Source organism: Labeo rohita, chromosome 7 (assembly GCF_022985175.1).
Source record: "Labeo rohita strain BAU-BD-2019 chromosome 7, IGBB_LRoh.1.0, whole genome shotgun sequence".
NCBI classification, from domain to species: domain Eukaryota; kingdom Metazoa; phylum Chordata; class Actinopteri; order Cypriniformes; family Cyprinidae; genus Labeo; species Labeo rohita.
The window spans coordinates 36,264,448-36,285,772 of NC_066875.1; the positions used below are offsets into that span (position 1 = coordinate 36,264,448).

Here is a 21,325-nt window from a genome sequence, read left to right on the forward strand (position 1 = left end):
ACTCTCTGAAGCTTTTGCATACCTTACTTACAATGTAATCGGATACTTATATGTCAATTTACAGTATGCTCTGAATGAGGAATCAGTGATCAGAACAGGAACCCTGACTAAAATCTATGAAATGTTTGATAGTGTAGGTATACCTGTATTTTGCATTGGTAAGAAGTGCTTTCTCTGCTGGTTCTCATAATATTTGTGGCTTTTTCAAATTTCAGCTGATAAGGAGAAGATATCTTTCAAGGACAAGATGTAAAAGCAATCATTTTCCACTCCACTGCCTGTGAAAACACCCACTGGTTTTAACTACTAACAACCTCAGGCCGAATTAATACAAAGACATACAGACCCAGTCTGATAATGCTTTAAAAAAAAAAAAAAACGTATATATATATATATATATATATATATATATATATATACACACACACATAAACATATACATATACACAGTAGTCAACATTTGAAGTGATTCAAAACAGTTAATTAAAGTTGTCCTAAGATATATATATATATGGGAAAATATATATATAAGGAAAAAGACATTACATATTATTTAGCAAGGCTGTAGCCACCTAAATCAATGAGTGAGAAACCATTTTTGGCAAGTTCACGTAATTTACCTTAGAAATATGATGTTCTTTAATGTTTATGACTGGTATAGTGCCAGCTGTGGTCCGATCCCTCAAAACTTTGCATGCTTGTTTAGAATCACCTGTCGCATGTGCTTAGCCGGTTTTGTGAAGTTTTGAGTTTTCCTTTAGGCTTTATAAGATTTTGGTTAAATTTGGACAGGCCCCTTTTCTAAACAACCCTGTTATAGCTTCCCAAAGGGTAAATTTCAACATTTTTGATAATTATTGACCTAGAGAGTCCAGAGAATTGTACTGCAGTGTTTTTTTCCAGATTAAGTGAAAAACCTAGGACTGGTTCGCAAAAGTGGGTTTTCACATCTTCTCAATCACTGAACAAACGATTTGATTGACAGCAGTGGTTCTAGAGGCAAAGTTGTCCGGAATAAATAAATGGTACATAAGATTATCAACAATAGAGCTCCTTCATATTTTAATGCACTTTTTAAAAAAATATTCTTAAATATTTTAAAATATTTTAAATATTCTGGGGCACCTTTGTGGAATAAGTTACCTTTGGATATTAAAGGTAATTCGAATATGGTTAGTTTTAGTCTAAAAGCTAAAAGTTGGCTCTTAAGTAGGTTGTTTTGTTGATGCATTTGTATTACGCACATGGTTATTAGTGATTGTACATTTCTGTAAATGTGGGATTTTATTGTAATTTTTGTATTTATAATGCAGTGCCAGTGTACCTGTTGTTTTTAAACTTTATTGTGTTATCCTCGACGAACTGAGTGTATTTACTACTTTTATGTCGAATAAGAAGTAAAAAAAAGATATGTATATTGTGTATATGTGCGAAAAACTGTGACACGTGCAATCGTTTACGCCCTTGAAAAATGCGATATCGCACCCCAGCGGCCGATTTCTTTCAAATTTCTCTCAGACCTTTGGTGCCATGAGTCAAACAGGCCCACTGAGTTTCGATCCATTCACCGATCTGTCTTCGTTAACCTTGTCTTCGTTAACAAGTGATCAAAGTTCCTTAGCCAATGGCAGACATGTTTTTTGAGATATGTAAATATCCTCGCAGACACTTGTAGCAGTTCGGACCAAGACCGTGCACACCGACTGTCATGATTTCAATGTTGACAGGACAAATGGTTGCGCAGTTTTAGCCATTTTTATGTTTTTCCTTCTATAGCAACACCAAGTGGCTAAGCTCTGCAATTTTTTCCCCTGTTACCTTAGATTGAGCTCTTACATAAGTGTTCTGAGTTTGGTGGAGATACCTCCTTCCGTTCAGGAGTTATATGCATTTTACTAAAAGTGGCCCTGCCCCTTTCAAACGTTTTGGCGCCCCTTTGCGACGGTGAGTTGAAAGTTCAACTTTTTTTGATAATTATTTATATTCACTCTCCAAAGAATCTTTCTGCATTGGTTTGGTTCCGATCAGGTGAAAAACCTAGGACTAGTTCGCAAAAGTAGGTTTTTCAAAAAATGTGAAACACCCGAAAATTTCGCCAGGCTCACGATTGAATCTGAGGTGCGCATCTTGTCCGGCGTAAGCCAAGGATTCCAACGACATTAGACACTTGAACCAGCGAATGACATTTTAAGAGCTGATTTAGAACTTTTGAACGCTGTAGCGCCCCCATCAGGATGATTGGGGTGAGCCTCGGTCACGTTGTCAGCGGTGTGAGTACTACCATCCCTCCAAGTTTCAAGTCTCTACGACTTGTGGTTTGGTCTGCATGATCAGTTTTACGTGGAGATCGCTGATCCATGACCATTCTAACAATTACAACAGGGTTTCAGCGCTACGTTCTTGAAACTGTGCCCTTCATCTTTTTAAGCAACACTGAGATGAAACTAGATCAAATATAATGCCAACAGAAAATGTAACCATGTGAGTCACAGTATGAGAAGTGAAAGAATGAGTGTGTGTGTGACTTAAGTTCACACCATGGTGTAAAAACCATGATGTGTGTAATAGTGAAAATGTGGCCTAACGGCAACTCTATACACACTGAACTGTGAAGTGAGTGAGTTTTGTGAGAAAGTGTCAGCTGCTGTGCTGCTCTGCTTAGTTTTTTCAACTCTACTCTCTGTTTATGAAACACACCGTGTTTGTGGCAGTGCTGGATGGTGTGTTGGATGAAGGCGGGCACCTCTCCGTACGTCTGTAGAAAAGTGTCATGAAAACGACTGGCCTCCTGTGCACTCACCCCCAGAATACCAGACAACCGCTCTCTTCCTGTGTGTCAGGGTGTCGAGAAAGAGGGAGAGAGAGAGAAAGAGAAAGTCAGTGGACAAAAGCGAGAGAACAGAAATATTCCATGCTTAAAACAGTTCAAGGTGAGACAAAAAAGACAAAATGAGGTGAGATGAGGCACAGAATGATTATGAGAAATAGGTTAAACTGAGCACCCCATTCTCCCAATGTTGCTATGACGACAACTACCATGACAACAAATGTGTTGACATGAAAACAAGATATTATGGGAGAGCGCTGACTTTGGCCTCTACTGACATTGCTAATGTAAGACATTTACATTGTTACAAAAGATTTTAAATAATTTTTTTAAATAAAAAAAATTCTTTTTTTTTTTTTTGATAGTTCACCAAAAATGAAAATTTGTTAATTATTTACTCACCCTCATGTCATTCCATACCTGTATGAATTTCAAAATATATTCTTTTGTATTCAACAGAAGAATGAAATTCATACAGGACATAATAATGTGTAAATAATTAAAGAAATCTCATACTGGTTATGCTCTTGGCTATACCTTTATTCCTTTAAGCAGCACAACCGTTTTCATCATTGATAATAATAAGAAATGTTTCCTTTCATCATGTGACACTGATGAAAACAGTTATTTTAAATTGTAATAATAATTCTAGTCCTGTCAATCTATTAAAAAAATGAACTAATTAATCGCACATTTTTTTCTGAAATTAATCGCAATAAATTCCACCTAACATTAAAGTTTTTAAATATAGTTTTATTGCAATAATTTCACTTTGAATCTTCAAATTTATGTAGAAACAACATAAAGACAGCATATTTTTAATATTTGTTTTAATGACATCTTTTTGACTGAAGGTGAATATCATTACTGATAACAATACTACTGATGTCCATAGGAAATTGTTATTTTTTCCTAATATTTAATCATTGACTACAGCCATTCAACATTACAGTATAATTGAGAGCTATCAATGTTAACATTTTAACATTTACAAAAGTTATTGATTTTCATTTTTTCTTTTGCTCTTTGATTAATAGACATCACAGCAGCTGGGTTTTTAGGTTATTTGACTGCTATTACTTTAAGAGCTCCCCATTAGTGCTGCTCATAGTTTCACTCACAGTTTAATATGAAATGATACAGGCTACAGTGCGTCACTGCATTTGTGTGTGGAATTGAAGCACGCCTGCTATGAGCACATTATAACAGCAGACAGGAGAGGAAAATTAGTTTTTACTGACATATGGTCTGACAACATCTCATCTGAACGCAGTTCACTGTTGTTCTACTTAAGATGCCTCATCACTTGTACCTTTCCCATGCTCATTTGACTAGCGCCTGGTGCTGAGGCTAAGTGGAGTGCGTGTTTGAAAAGTATCCTGTTTGATGGTTGTAAAGACGTCCTGCTGCTAAATAAACGCACATCTTGTCGAGAAAAAAAGAGACAGAAGCAGCAGTTGAGAGTGAGGTGCCCAACCCTAGCCCTGCCCCTACATTACCTGGGTTAAACATTTTTAATGCCATTAAACTGGAAAAATTAATTGCCTGTGTTAACACGCTAATTTTGAGAGCACTAAAGTTGACTGTTTTACTGTATGTTTGATCAATAAATGCAGGATTAAAATAGAAGTTCACGGTCCCACTTTATATTAAGTGCCCTTAACTACTATGTACTTACATTGAAATTAATCATTTGATACATTGCACTTATTGTGTACATACATGTATTTACATTGTACTTAGATTTAAAAAAAAAAACCCTGCATGTAATTACATCTGTAATTAATTTCTGTAACTACATTTATAAATATAGCTGCAAGCAGCAATTGCGGGGCCAAGCACAAAAGAGGCAGAATGAGGAGTTAAGCACGGCAAGGAGCAGCAGACCGACTACAACAGTGAGTAACTTAAGCCATTTTAGGATAATATCAGTTGAAATGGCTGAAAAATCATAAATACAACCAGTCGTAATAAAATTTAATGGCTTATCACTTTTGACCAACAGGTGGTGCTGTTTTCAAATTGATGTGACGTGTTCTGTGTGAAATGACAATGACACACACAAAGTTTGCCGTCATTATGTCAAAGCTTTGCAGAGATACAGCCTCAGATGTAGTTTGGCATCTTTCCAGCAAATTTGTTGATGCGCTAAATGAAAACGGTTTTGTATATCGACACGAAATTCATAACTTTTTGCCAGCATAGTCTGAAGATGATCTGAGTCAAATTTGGTGAAGATCGGACTAACAGTCTGGGAGGAGTTCGAAAAAGTAGGTTTTGTACATTAATCAAAATGGCGGACAGGAAGTTTGGCCAATTTCGGCATAATGGGTATGAATGTTCTCGACTTGACCCAAGGAATCTATTGGCGTCAGTTTCATTCCAATAGGCTAATGTAAACAGAAGTTATTAGCATTTTTGTAAATTTCATTATTAATGTTTAGTGAATGGCGTATTACTTCTGACCCATAGGTGGCACTGTTACCAAATTGATGTGGCTTGGTCAGAGTGTGGTGACAATAGCACATATAAAATTTGGTGTCAATATGTCAAAGCTTCAGAGATACAGACTCGGATGCAATTTGGCATCTTTCCAGTAAATTCGTTGATGCGCTAAACGAAAACGGTTTCGTGTATCGACACAAAATCCATAACTTTTTGTCAGCATGGTCTGAAGATGATCTGAGTCAAATTTGGTGAAAATTGGACTAACGGTCTAGGAGGAGTTCGAAAAAGTAGGTTTTCAACATGAATCAAAATGGCGGACAGGAAGTTCAGCCAAAATTGGCAAAATTGGTATCGGTGTTCTCAGCACGACCGAAGGAATCTATCAAAATCAGTTTCATTTCAATAGGCTAATGTACGCAAAAGTTATTAGCAATTTTTGAAATTTCGTTATAACTTTTGACCACAAGGTGGCACTGGCCCCAAAATTTTTATGTACATTCAGGGCATGGTACCGAACATTTTTGTAATTAATGTCGAAACGATACGCTAATCGGTTCTCAAGATACAGCATTTTAAAGCTAAATTCAAAATGGCCGACACCCAAAATGGCTGACATGGGAAAATTGGATATGGTTCGACTCGGTATGACACACCGAATCTAAAGAGACCAGTTTTGTGATTTTTGGACAAATCATTCAGACGTTATAAAGAAAAATAGCCATTTTTCGTATCTTCTGACCACTAGGGGGCACTGCACCGAAACACTGCAGGTAGGCTCAGGTCATGCTTGTTATAACACACACCAAGTTTGGTGTCAATATGCCAAACTGTTACGGAGATATAGCCTCACATTGATTTTTGCTAGCTTTTCGTAGAATTCTTTCGCGTGTTATTCGTGAACGGCTGGACGAATCGACTTGAATTCCATAACTTTTTGCCAGCGTGGTCTGAAGATGATCTGGATCAATTTTTGTGACAATCGGTGCAACGGCCTAGGACGAGTTCGAAAAAGTAGGTTTTACGAACAATTGAGAATAGCGAAAAAACTAAACCTTACGATTTTTGAATTTTGGTGTCCATTCAACTCGGCATAAGCCAAGGAATCAGAGGAAAAAAGAATTTTTGTTGTGTGACTTACGGTTCAAACGTTATTAGCATAAATCTTTTGAAAGTTTGGACAAGTGGTGGCGCTAGAGAGTTTGAGTTAGAGACTCCAAACTTGCTATGGTTAATGTTGGGACTGTCCTCTATCAGTGTGCAAAATTATACAACTTTCCCACAAGCGGTTCTATGGGCTGCCATAGACTTGCGGCGGAAGAGGAAGAAGAAGAAGAAGAAGAAGAAGAAGAAGCGGAATAATAATAACGCCAACGGATACAATAGGTGCCACCGCACCTCTGGTGCTTGGCCCCTAATTACACTGTTGACCCATCCCTTACACCTTAACCTACCCTTAAATCTACCCATACCACCAAACCTCTCCCTAACCTTATTCATATCTCACCTCAATAGCAGCAAATGTGTTTTGCAATACAATATTACCACATTAAGTACATTGTACTTATTTTTGATGTAAGTATATAGTAGTTAAGGCCACTTAATATAAAGTGGAACCAAGTTCACTTCCAGAACAACAATTTACAGATAATTTACTCACCCCCTTGTCATCCACGATGTTCATGCCTTTCTTTCTTCAGTCATAAAGAAATTATGTTTTTTTGAGGAAAACATTTCAGGACTTCTCTCCATATAGTGGACTTCTATGGTGCCCGTAAATCTGAACTTCCAAAATGCAGTTTAAATGCAGCTTCAAAGGGCTCTAAAAAAATGACAATTTCTAAAATAAAAAAATTACAATTTAAATACTTTTGCTCGACTTGTCTAGCTGTGTGTGAACTCTGTGTATTCCGGTTCAAGACAGTAAGGGTATGTCGAAAAATCCCATCTCATTTTCTTTTCCAAAAGAAAATCATCCTCCATTGGAGTTTTTTAGAAAATAACTGATCGTTTCGCTAGATAAGACCCTTCTTCCTCAGCTGGGATTGTTTAGAATCCTTTGAAGCTGCATTTAAACTGCATTTTGGAGGTTCAAACTTACGGGCACCATAGAAGTCCACTATATGGAAAGAAATCCTGAAATGTTTTCCTCAAAAAACAATTTCTTTATGACTGGAGAAAGAAAGACATGAGCATCTTTGCTGATAAGGGGGTGAGTAAATTATCTGTAAATTTTTGTTCTGGAAGTGAACAACTATATTATTTAATACTAAGGTCTAAAGGTTTGTTCAGAACAACACCAATGATGCTTTGCAAGCAGCACAAATGAACACCTAGGAAATATTGTAGTATTAGATGTAGCTACTAACAGCTTGCATTAGAGAGTGTGAAATACGCCAACCATAAAAATGCAATGATTTTCTCATCAGGCCAACTACAGAGTAACAGTCACATGACATGGCTGAAACCCATGCTACTTCCTTTAGTTTATGCACAGTGACCTGTTGAATAAAGCAGGATGGTGTTCATATCCCAGCACGATTCAGGCTCATTTTTATCTGACCTTCTGTCTTACCTATAATTGAGATTATTTCTAGACAGAGGGAGAGATTAATATATCAAGCTTGTGAGCAGGGAGATGAAGGAAGCAGCAGGCAAACAGAAGTTCAATCACTGGTTGAGATCATTTGCTCTCTAGTGCCCCTCCTTTTGCCTAATTACTCCAACCACTGCATCTCTAAACCATCCTTCTCTCTGGGATACTCAATAGTTAGTCTCTCATATTCTGACCCACTTGTGTGTGTGTGTGTGTGTGTGTTTCTACCCCTCCCCCTCGCCTATGAGTGTGTGTGTTTTTGATTGTCTTCTACGCTACTCCTCCTTTTAGTATTCGGTAACCATGGCAATCCTTCGCTTTCTGCAAGATTATCAACATATGCTGACACTGTAGCGCTCTCACCCCCTCTTTCTCTCACTCACTTTCTACTAGCACTCAGTTTCTCATTATTCCCTTCCTCACGCCGTCTCACTGTTTCTCGGTTTTCCTGAGATGACATTGTGGTCGAAATGAAAATGTTTCGTTCTGGCGCATCAAGCCTTACGTCTTTGTGAGAGTGCAATAAATGTCTTTTTCTGTATTCAGCAACTTGATGCTCACACATTTTGATGAGCCACTTGTGAGTTGCTAGACTGAAAAATATAAACGAGCGAAAAAACACAGAGATACACTCAAGCTGACCCAGTTGAAGTAAAGTAGAACAGTGACACCCTCCATCGGTTCTTCACTCCTCCACACACACACATAATAAGATTCTTCTCTAGTAAGGTTGTAGTCATGGAGGCCACATTCTGGGAGATCTCTGTTAGCAACCACTATGAACAAAAAGGCTCTTGCACTTGACTCAGAGAGCAAAGCCCTCCGGTGTAGGTCACAACCTTTCTTATCTGTTCCAATGTCTACGTGTTTAATTAAAAAAAAAAAAATTATGTATCTCTGCTTTGCCTATGCCTAAATACAGTTAAGAATATTTATAGTTTATTTACAGTTTTTTTTTAATATTCATCAGTAGACTTCCCTATATTTTTCCCCTTTCATTTAAAATTCAAAGTTTCCAAATCCATAATGCTCCCAGCTTTTATTAAAAGGGTAAACTAGCATTCAAATGTTTGGGATCAGTATTTTTTTTATCTATCTATTATTCTGTCGTTCCATCTATCATTCTATCTGTCATTCTGTTTTTATCATTCTGTTTCTCATTCTCATCTTTCTATTGATCTATCATTCTATCTTTCTATCGCGTGATCATTCTATTGTTATATCTAGCATTCTATCATTCCATCTATCATTCTGTCTGTCATTCTATCTGTTTCTATCATTCTATCTTTCTATCTGTTGTTCTGTTTCTATCATTCTGTTTCTATATTCTTTTTCAATCTATTATTCTATCTATCTAACTATATATCTATCTATCTATCCATCCATCTATCTATCATTGTATTGTTCTATTGTTCCATCTATCATTCTATCCATCTATAATTCTTTTTCTATCAATCATTTGTTATACAGTATCTATCGTTCTATGGTTCCATCTATCATTCTATTTTTCTATCCGTTTCTATCATTCTCTTTCAATCACTCTATGGTTCTATCATTCTATTTTTCTATCTATCATTCTACATTCTATCTATATTCTATATATCTATTGCTCTATCGTTCCATCTCTCATTCTATCTATAATTCTATCTGTTTCTATCTATCTTTCTATCGCTCTATCATTCTATCATTTATCGTTCCATCTATCATTCTATCTGTCGTTTTGTTTCTATTGTCATTTTTCTATCATTCTATCACTCCATCGTTCTATCATTCTATCTGTTGTTGTATGTTTCTAAAATTCTATCTTTCTATCGCTCTATCAATCATTCTTTCTATCACTATTGTTTTATCTATCGTTCCATCTGTATTTTATCGTTCTATCTATCTATAGTTCCATTTCTATGGTTCTATGTTTCTATCATTCTATCTATCATTCTATCTTTCTATCGCTCTATTGTTCTATCAATCACTTTCTTTCTATCGCTCTATTAATCATTCTGTTTCTATCGCTCTATCGTTGTATCATTCCATCTATCGTTCTATCATTCCATCTTTCTATTGTTCTGTCCATCTTTTAATCATTCTATATACCGTTCTATGTTCTATCTATATTCTATGTATCATTCTATCGTTCCATCTATCGTTCTATCTGCTATAACTGTGTTTCTATCTATAAATCTGTTTCAATTCTATCTATAAATCTGCAATCATTCTATCTTTCTATCACTCTATCATTCTACTGTTATATATATTGTTCTATCTATCTATCCATCTATCTAAATGTCCCGTTTTTTTTTATTGGGTACACTAGTATTTTTTTCAAGAAATTAATAATTTTATACAACACTGACTTTTGCCACTACTGACACTGATAATGTAATATAACATATACAATATAATACTTTTATTCTTGCATTAAATTGATCAAAAGTAAAAGTAAAGCCATTTGTTACCACAGATTTCTATTTCATATAAACTGTTGTTTAATTTCATATTCCTTAATAAATCCTGAAGAAAAATGTATCAGTTCCATTAAAATATTAACTGTTTTGAACTGTTGTCAACATTGATAATAGTAAGAAATATTTATTGAGCACCAAATCAGGATATTAGAATGATTTCTGAAGGATTGTGTGACACTGAATGGCTGCTGAAATACAGTTGTTATTATACTTTAAAATGCAATAATTGTAATAATATTTTACAATATTACTGTTTTTAGCTGTATTTATTTTTATTTTTTGGTGAGCACTAGAGACTACTTCCAAAAATATTTTTGAAACGTCTGAACGATAGTATAGGTCATTCAAAAATGAAATTTCTATCATTCATTCACCCTTATGTTGCTCATGTTGAAACTTATATTTTTCCCTGTCTGCTGCTTTTTAAATAACATCTTATTTGCCTAAATAAGTGTTGCTAGTAATGGCCTTTTGACTGTACATGTTCCCTTGTGGCATCATCCTATCAGCACTGTCAGGATGTCATTTTCTTGCAGCTCCACAGTAATTAGTAGCATGGTATTTACAGCTAAGGGGAGCGCCCATGAGCAAAGATAGCAGCATGCAGGAGTTCATGGTACTGTGTGCATCAACCACTGGAGGGAAAAGTGAGTGGTAAAATTCATGGTAAATATTGACATGTTTTGTACTTCCTGTAGATTGAAGTGATGGTGTGCATGCATTATGGGTAACACAATTCTCACCAGCTCCATAAACCACAGAGTAGACGATACGCTTGGCATGCTCTCTGTCCTCCAGACTCACTCTGTCCTCACTCGTACCCTTCCTAAAGACAAAGACAGAGACATTTATGTAATGAAAGTGCTAGCAGTGCTGGTATGCTGGAGGCATCAGTGTTTGTACAGTGACAGTGAATCAGAGGCTGCCCAGCAGATGTCTTACTGCATTAGAGCAGCGGCCAGTGTTGGGTCAGCACTCACACTTAATCATATCAAAATCTCAGATCTTTTGAGTGAGCAACACATACATACATACATAAAAGCAGGAATATGCTAACAGAAATGCTGTGATGATCTGGGGTCATTAGAAAATGAGGCATCTTCACACACACAAACTGGGCTCGTGTCAGCAGTCAAATCACACTTTGTCTCGACAGGCCTGTCACCGTGCACTACGGTAACCGTGGAGATGTGAGCATCAGACTGATCGCCTCACATCTCTCTCGATCACCTCTCTGTCTTGCTCTCTGTCTGGTTGACTGCACACAGCCTCAGGGAGAAACACACAGACTGGTACTGCAGGACACTTTGCCCTCTTGTCAGCCTGTTTATTACCTTTTGCATGTGTGACAAATGGAACATCTAGCTTTCTTTAAACTTAACCTGTTACCCATATGAACATTACACTTTGTTGGCTTGTTTGTTAAATACCAGACATGAAGTCTCTATAAACTACCAGAGATGTCACAAAAATTAACTTTTTAATCGTTTAGCATGTAGAAAATAAAAAAATAATAAAAACATAACAAAAAAAAACATCAATGTCCTTTTAATAAAATAAAATATAGTATTAAAAAAAACCATTATAACATAAATTGTTTCATTTACAAAAATGCTATTGTTAAAAAAAGTTCTTCTAAAACTTTGTGCTCATTGAAGAATTAGTTCACTTCCTGAATAAAAATTTCCTGCAGGTCCTGAGGTCAAGCTAGTGCAAGATGAGCATTTGTGGTTAAAAAGTGTATACTTTATACACTTTTTTACCACAAATGCTCATCTTGCACTAGCTTGACCTCAAGCCTTACACAGTCATGTTGAAAAGGTCACATGTGACATAGGCAGAAGTACCGACCCAGTGTTTACAAAGCGATTGTGCAAAATCAAATGGACTTTAAACAAACAAATAAAAAAAAAGGTACAACTACGATCTCAAACGATTTTGCAATTGGTGGAACCGAAGTACACAAATGAAGAACTAATCATGCGTGACCTTTCCAATGTGATTACGTAATGCTTGAAGTCACAGAGCTAGTGAAAGATGAGCATTTGTGGTTAAAGTATATACATAGTTTTTTTTTGTTTTTGTTTTTTTAGAAAAGGACTCATCATTTCGCTAGATAAGACCCTTATTTCTCAGCTGGAAACATGTAGAGCCCTTTAAAGCTGCATTGAAACTGCAGTTTAGACCTTCAACCCACTGGCTCGCACTATATGAAGAAAAATCCTGGAATGTTTTAGTCAAAAACCTTCATTTCTTTTTGACTGAAGAAAGACATGAACATCTTGGGTGACATAGGGGTGAGTAAATCATCAGGAATGTTTATTTTGGAAGTGAACTAATACTTTGAGAGTTGTATGACAACGGGATACCAGCATTTCTAACGGTTTAGATTTAACCTGACATACAGAATCTATTCACTTTTCTGAATGAGTGCACTGATAAAAACCATTCTGTGAAGCAAATACTACAGAAAAACGTGTCATTTCTACTTGAAAAAGTTAGTTCAAGTAAATTCTACTAGTACTCAATTTAAGCTTGTAGAAATTGAAGTGTAAATATCAACATTATAAAATTAAGTAAAACCTGTTTAAGTTTTCTGATACTGGTCTTCCCATCATGCACTGGGGCATGAATAATTAAGAAGGTTGATTTTTTTTTGCTGTTTTCAAGCTGTATTATATCTGGAGTTCATTTTCTACTCAAAAATGACACATTCATGGTTAAGAAGTCCCATCTCATTTTGTCCTTCAACTTCAAAATCATCCTACATTGCTGTTCTACCTTTTTTTGTAAAGGGCTTTCGATGTTCTTTGCATGTTCACTTTGTAAACACTGGGGCGGTACTTCTGCAGCAACATAGGACAATTTTGAAGTTAGAGGAGAAAATGAGATGTGTTTTGACCCGGATTACACAGAGTTTGCATGGCAGAGCTAGACTCAAGATAGATTTTACTCAACAATAACAGGTAAACAGTACAGTGCAGTAGCAGGAAAATTTACTTAAAATGTGCAAATTGTTACAAAGATTTTATCAAGTAAATCCTTTTTTTTTCCAGTGTGTTTGGAGTGTGAATTTTTCAAAACCCATAATGAATTTACTAATGCAAAGACACTAGGGGGTCCTGTCAGCAAGACAAAACAAAACTCTCACGATGCCTCCACTGCCATAACAAAACAAGTGTTTAAAATAACTGCTACCTGGGCACAACATTCTGTCATAACTAAATGAGAACAGGTGTACACAATCATTCAAAGGTTTGGAGTTGGTAAGATTTTTTGAAAGTCTCTTATGCTTACCAAGTCTGTAAATATTCAGTAACACTGTAAAATTTTATTACAATTTAAAATAACTGTTTTCTATTTTAATATATTTAACAATTTAATTTATTCCTGTGATAACAAAGCTGAATTTTTAGAAGTCTTTAGTGACACATGATTTATTTGAAGTACATTTTTTGTAATATTATAAATGCATTCACTTCCATTTTTTTTAAATTACCTTTTGATCAGTGTATTACATCCCTGATGAATAAATGTATTATTACACAATTATCTTACTGACCCCAAACTTGTGTCAAACTGAAAACATGCATGCTGGAAAAAAAAAAATGCATTCTGTGTGTGCATTAAATACTGTGTGTATATGGGAGTGTGTATACCCACCACTGGGCTGCCAGCATAGTGAAGGCGTCTGTTTCAGTGTTCTGAAAGATTCTCATCAGCTGTGGGTCAGCTGACAGGTGAGCCAAGAGACGCAGCTCCACCTGACAGAAATCTACACACACACACACAAAGATACAGATGTCATAATGACCTCTTCCAAATTTAATCTTCAGCCACAACTTTTCATAACTCTCCTTCCCAATAAAAAGATAAAAGGGGGAGAAGATGACAGTGAGTGGTGTGTGTGTATTGGCATCTCTCCCATCTGTGTCAGCAGGAACAGTAATGCACCCAGCAGCTTTTCTGTCAGATAAAAGCGAATGTGTGAGAGGATAAGTTCACATTGCAATACAGACTGTGCGTGTGTGTGTATGTGTGTGAGAAAGAGAGAGAGTGTACACTGCAGTGACTGCCAGAGCGCTGACTCACCCTCACACACACCAACATTGGCACCCAACATAGCCCTTTGTGTGTACTATGAAATAAATTGTGTGCATAAACGTTGTATATAAACTGCCATTTCTGAACTTTATTTGATAAAGGGAGAAAGGTCCTGAGAAGAGAAATGATGTGGTTGTTACTGCCCTTTACTGATGTGTGTGTGTGTGTGTGTGTGTGTGTGTACAAGACCAGTTTCAGAGAAGGAGGAAGAGAAAATGGCTTATCTTTGGCAGAAGCAGCAGCTCAACTGTAAGTTAATCTGATCTAAATTGTCCAGCATCAGTTAAGCGTTTGAACAGACAATGAAGATGGCAACAGAGCTATTCAGTTTATATGAATTTCTTTCTAAAAACGTTTTTTCACATAAACCAGTTGAAAAAGACCATATTAATCATTTAAGATTTTAATTTATTTAGTTTAACTGAATGCTTCGATGAGGACCAGATGGCCACTTTGGAGCAAACTACATCAGAATTTAGACTCTAAATGAGCTTCTTTAAATGAGCTACCGCTGACCTTGTTCCAGAATCATGATGGCTAGAAACACAATAGCAGCAGTTTAAGTTAGGATTAATCTAATATGCCTAAAGTACAGAGCCATAACACCATAACTGAATTCCCTTTACAGCTACTTAGGGCCGTTTGTCACATTAAGTCTATTCGTGGACTAGCTTCCCGTTTTTCTAGCAGCTTATTAAATGTCAATGACCTTGCGTTGTGATATCTTTTTATTTCAGCTTTCAGAATAATGACAATGAATATGTAACGCATAAAGTCAGCAACTCCATGCATACAAAACAGCTAAAGGAATAGATTGTCTGAATACCTGTGAGGAAATAACGATTTACAGTTACATTCTGGTTTTGTACATTTCTAATTAAAAGCTCATTTTCAACCAAGGAACAAACTACACTACCAGTCAAAAGTTTTTGAACAATAAGATTTTTAATGTTTTTTAAAGAATTCTCTTCTGCTCACCAAGCCTGCATTTATATGATACTAAATACAGCAAAAGCAGTAATATTGTGAAATATTTTTACTATATAAAATAACTGCTTTCTATTTGATTCCTGTGATCAAAGCTAAATTTGCATCTTTCCTCCTTCAGTGTCACATGATCCCTAATAAATCCTACTCGGTTGTTTTCAACATAATAGCAATAATAAATGTTTTTGAGCAGCAAATCAGAATATTAGAATGATTTCTGAAGGATCATGTGACTGGAGTAATGATGCTGAAAATTCAGCTTTGAAATCACAGGAATAAATTACATTTTTAAATATATTCAAATAGAAAGCAGTTATTTTAAATAGTAAAAATATATATATATATATATATATATATATTTTTTTTACTGTTTTCGCTGTAGTTTGGATCAAATAAATGCAGGTTAGGTGAGCATTTAAAATCATACTGTTAAAAAACTCAGAGGAAAATGTGAGTGAAGCTTGCATGCGCAAAATTCTCACAATGTTGAGGTGTTAATCAATGTTAATCACAATGTTACGGTGCAGTTACATTTACCATTTCAATAGACATCCACATGATCAGGAATTTCAAGTGAAGGCAATAAACTTCTCCACATTGATTTCACTCATGTTCTACTGGGTTGTGTAATTCACTACAATGACCAATGGAAAGCTGCTTCATACACTGCTTTGATAACTTTTTTTACTCACAAAATGTATCCAGAATTTTGTTTATGTGACAGCAGTTTGATATTCTGGTTCAGAAGCTCACTCCTGTTTTTATGCATGTTATCATCAGATCGTTTTGAAAATTAATAGCACACTTTCAATCAGTGAGTGTGATTGAAGATGAGTTATTATGCGCTCATGTTTAAGAATTAGAGTCTTTAAAAATGCCTTAATCTTAAATACTACAGTACTTAAAGTCCAATCAAGCACAAATATAGCTTTCTTATGTCTCTTTAGAGCCAGATTGTTGTCTGTGGTTCATAACTAGATATCTGGGCTTATAAGAGCAAATTTCTTTTACTCGGAGCAAGCTAAATTAGGATCTGACAGAGAATATATTGAAGAGGTGTGACTCTATTAATACGAGTCCGGTCTTAGTGCAAAAATAGTCCCACATTGATTTATAAATGAAAAGATGGTCTAAACATAGACATACAAAATCGATATATTCATAAGCACTGTGCTCAGATTCCAAATAGATGTGTTTCCCTGTTCACACAGATGCAAGCTTATATTTATTATTATTTTAAATTAGCTTTTTGTTTTATATTTTCAGTTTTGAATTATTTTTTAAATTACGTTTTACATTTTTGTAATTTTGTTACATAAACTATCAGTCAAAAGTTTTTGAACAGTAAGATTTTTAATGTTTTTTTAAAGAATTCTCTTCTGCATACCAAGCCCATTTATTTGATCCAAACTACGGCAAAAATTGTAAAAATATGAAATATTTTTACTATTTAAAATAACTGTTTTCTATTTGAATATATTTTAAAATGTAATTTATTCCTGTGATTTCAAAGGTGAATTGAAAAATTTAATCCAGTCACATGATTATTTAGAAATCATTCTAATATTCTAATTTGCTGTTTAAAAAAACATTCATTATTATTATTATTATGAAGTAGAATTAGAATTAGAAGTAGAATTTTTTCATGTTTCTTTGATAAATAAAAAGTTCAGAAGAACAGCATTTATTTGAAATAGTAACATTATAAATGTCTTTATCATCACTTTTGATCAATTTAAAGAATCCTTGCACAATGAAAGTGTTAATTTTTATAATTTCTTTCTCTTGGATCTTTGTATTCATCAAAGAATCCTCTCAACTGTTTTAAATATTGATAATAATCAAAAATGTTTCTTGAACAGTTATTTTAAACAGTAAAATATTTTACAATATTACTGCTTTTGCTGTATTTTGGATCAAATAAATGCAGGCTTGGCGAACAGAAGAGACTTCTTTAAACATTAAAAATATTACTGTTCTAAGAATAAAGCAGGTGTCCCTGTGGGTATTCCAGTTTGGGAAGACTTTTGGTCTTTTGTGATGCTGACTTTACATGTAACACAATAATTTTGACTTTTCATTAGCATTATTATTATTATTTTTTTTTTTGTAATATTATTTATTTATTTATTTTCTCTCTCCTTATGTAATAATCCGTCTACCTCTGTTAATTATATTCTGGCATTATGCACAGTATTTGTAAAAATTTGTAATCTGTGATTTGTATGATATTGTCATGTACCGGATGAAAACAAAAACTTGAAAAAAAACAACAACTTTTGACTGGTAGTGTACTTTTGAGATGTTTATTTGTTTTATTTTTAATATACTCCTTTAGCATTATTATATTTCAGTTTTACCAATTTTAGCACTAATATTATTTCAGTAAGCTGCAGTAAGCAGTAAGCTAATTTTAATTTTTCTAATCTAATATTAATTTTATTTCAGCTTTTTTACTTCAGTTAATGAAAATTTGGTTTTAGACTTAACAATAACAACACAACCAGCAAACACATTAATCTATAAAGATGAGTCTAAGCTACCTTATTTACATATTGCTCAAATGTAAAAATCCTGATTATCATAGATAGTTAAACTGGGGTTCTTATTTAGAGTCTATCCTGTTTACATCTAATTTCATACTTTTCCATCTCTTTTCCCAATAAATTAATAAATACTTTAAAAAAATATGTGAATATGTGAAAAAAGCCCTATCAAAAATGCTGTGGCTCTGTAGTTTAGTGTTTGATTCACCTTTCTCCTCAGAAAGTGAAAAGAGGACTTCCAGAAAAACAGATTTATTGAAAGGTGGTATTGACTGATGGAGCTATTAAGAAAAAAGGTTGCAAAGCCATGTGGGAATGATGGTTTAGTTAAAAAGACCCCGATTTGAAAGGATAAAGTGAAATATTATGGTTTGACCTGAAGGCTCAGTGGAGCTTTCAGGAGATGCAGGGGATAAAACGCGGGGAGTTTAGTCTGTGCTATAGAGGCCACCAGACAAGCAGGGAACGAGGGATGACTTTGTCCTCATTCTAGCCTCTCTCTGCTCTCCTTCTGGAAACATCCGGGCACACTGCACAATCGGATGTGACAAGGCCACCACAGGGACAGGAACTCACACTGCAACTGAACCACCCCCCATGCACGCGCACACACACACACACTTAATATGCACATGTCAGCAAACGTATAAAATGAATGAGTACTCCTGAGGCTGAAAAATATCAGAGAGACAAAAACCAATTAAGTGATCTCGTATTACTCCCTTGTGTCACCATCTCACTCTCTCTCTCATACACACACAGAGAGTTTAGGGGGTCACAGAGAGTTTTGTTGTCCAGGCCAGCAGATGAGATTGTGGACCAGAACGGGCTGTTTCCAAGGTTGTGATTATGCTATTGCCAGGGGGTCTAAAGGCTGGCCTCTACTGCTGCAGGTTATGCTGTCCTTGCTGTGACACCGTTATATAACAACACACTGACACACCTCACACACACTCAGTGCTGTCAGAACAAACAAACACATACCCAGACCAACAGGACACATCAAGTGCTTGTCCTAAACACACCATTAGTGCTGTGCACATCACATCACAAACTCCTAACATCAAATAGAGGTTTTGGAAAAAACAGTTTTGCTTTTCAGAGACAGTCACCTGCAGAAAGGAAGGTCCAACCCTCCCGTGGAATGAACATGGCACGTGGGTGGACAGTCACTACGTCAGAGATCTTTCCTATACAGTCACAAAAATCACAAAAAACGTCTGTTAAAATAAATAATTAGACTGATTCAGCAACATAACACCCAGTGGCTTTAGGAAAATAGCAAACGGTGGGCAATATACATTTAAAGTGGTAAACATAGGAGGAATCTGTCATTTATATGTGCCAAAATTCCTGCTACTATGTGGTGGCGCTATGATTATAACTGGATATTGGCATGTAGATGTCTTCATGCCAGCACTTTTATCATCTATGATTATAACTGAATACTGGCCTTTAGATGTCTTCAGGCCAGGACTCTTACCAAACATGTGAAGTTTGGTGCAGATTGGACACTGCATGGCTGAGCTATAACACTTTCCTATGGCGAAACATCAAACTTTGTCAAGCCGCCACCGACACACCCTTTAACAAAACTCAAGATCTATGCAATTTAACATCGCAAAGGCCTTTAGAGTAGACTGACCAAATATAATGTTGATGTCTTTAAATCTCTATGAGGAGTTTGTTAGAGCATAAAACATGCCACTTCCTGTTGCCAGCAGGTGATGCTATGACTACAACTGAATACAGGACAGGACCCTTATCAAACATGTGAATTTTAATGCAGATCGGACAATGTATGTCTGAATTATATAACAACTGCCTTTTTTAATTGCGAAACATCGAAGTTTGTCAGGCCGCCACGGACACGCCTTCCAACGAAAACACAAGATCTTCGCAATTTAATGTCTCAAAGGGCTTTAGATCTCACTGACCAAATTTGGTTTTGATCTGTTTAAATCTCTAGGAGGAGTTTGTTTAAATACAACGCCTGAAAACTGCAAAAACAGCACAAAACCTGCCAACAAAATTTAAAATAACAGACTTCCTGTTGGGTTTTGGACTTCGTACCGAAAGACTTTTTTGTAGGTACTGGTGTGTTACATGTGTCTACCAAATTTCGTACATGTACGTGAAATATAGCTCAAAGGGGAACTTTGTTGAAATTTTACAGGTGGCGTTATCGAACCATTTTGTCACACCCACTTCTGAAACCCATCAGATGTAAATTTTCACCACTTTTGGTATGTGTGCAAAGTTCATGAGTTTTTGAGCATGTTTAGGCCCTCAAAAATGCAATTAATTTTGGAGAAGAAGAGGAAGAAGTAAAGGAAACTGAGCAATTCCAACAGGGTCCTTGCATCATGTCACATGGACTATTTTAACAATGTCATTAGAAGTTTTTATGAACCTTGAATGTGTCAGTTGTGTTGCTGTCTATCCAGGGTCAGAAAGCTCTCGGATTTTATCAAAAATATCTTTATTTGTGCTCCGAAGATGAAGAAAGGTCTTACGGGAACGACATGAGGGTGAGTGTGTGGTTACACATATACTTTACCTTGGATGTACTGTTTCTTAGAGATCCGCAGTGGCTGCTTTGGAAGAGCTTGAAAATTCTGCAGGAGGAAAGAACCAGTTATTATACATTTGAAAGCGTCTGATTCAGTCACCCTGAAAAGCACAGCACAGTGCCTCTCACATCCAATACCACAACACAAAGAGTAGGTTAAATTTAGCCCTGGCTTTGACAAATATGCAGACTTCACAGAGCTTATAAAATGCCAATTGGGGCCGCTAAAGCACGGTGTAGCTGTGTCTGTCCAATCAGTAAATGAATGAGATCTCTCTCTTACTGGGTTTTTAAATTAATTTAAACTGTCTCTGAGAAGAAATGTTAAAACGCTTTGCCCTCTATCTGTCTAGAGAGGGATGAAAGACATTAATAAGATGAGAAAAATAAAGTATTAATCTGGCAAAGTCATGACAGCTTTTTGAACACAAGATCTGAACTTTCTGATGACAGACGGTCTCCAACCTCTGGATCTGAAACCAACCCCTGGCCTCATGCTCCTAAAGTGGAGGGGTGCCATGAGTAGTCAATAATAAAACCATAATTAGTCCCACTTTTCCCCTGGAGGACAGAACTAGTGAAGACAACTTTCATCATAAAAGAACAAATTAGCAGGATATGAAAAGAGCTATTCAGTACTTATAAAATCTGTGTGAGAGAGACAATGATTCAAAGAGAAAAAATGTGCCAAAGGGGGATGATGGCATGCACAAATGTATGTAAGAAAGTATGTGAGTCTGTGGGTGAAAGGTTTGTGTCTCCTTCTGTCTGAGAGTAGAGTAGATT

The 21,325-nt window shown here is 35.8% G+C and overlaps 1 protein-coding gene across 1 annotated transcript in view; it reads right to left on the bottom strand.

Moving 5' to 3' along the window:
- The window catches only part of poln (polymerase (DNA directed) nu), a 56,146-nt gene that overhangs the window by 7,819 nt on the left and 27,002 nt on the right, over positions 1–21,325 (bottom strand). The window contains 5 exon segments of the mRNA XM_051113685.1: positions 2,698–2,829; positions 11,074–11,156; positions 13,994–14,105; positions 19,080–19,157; positions 20,528–20,585. Of these exon segments, the coding sequence (XP_050969642.1) occupies positions 2,698–2,829; positions 11,074–11,156; positions 13,994–14,105; positions 19,080–19,157; positions 20,528–20,585 (463 nt within the window).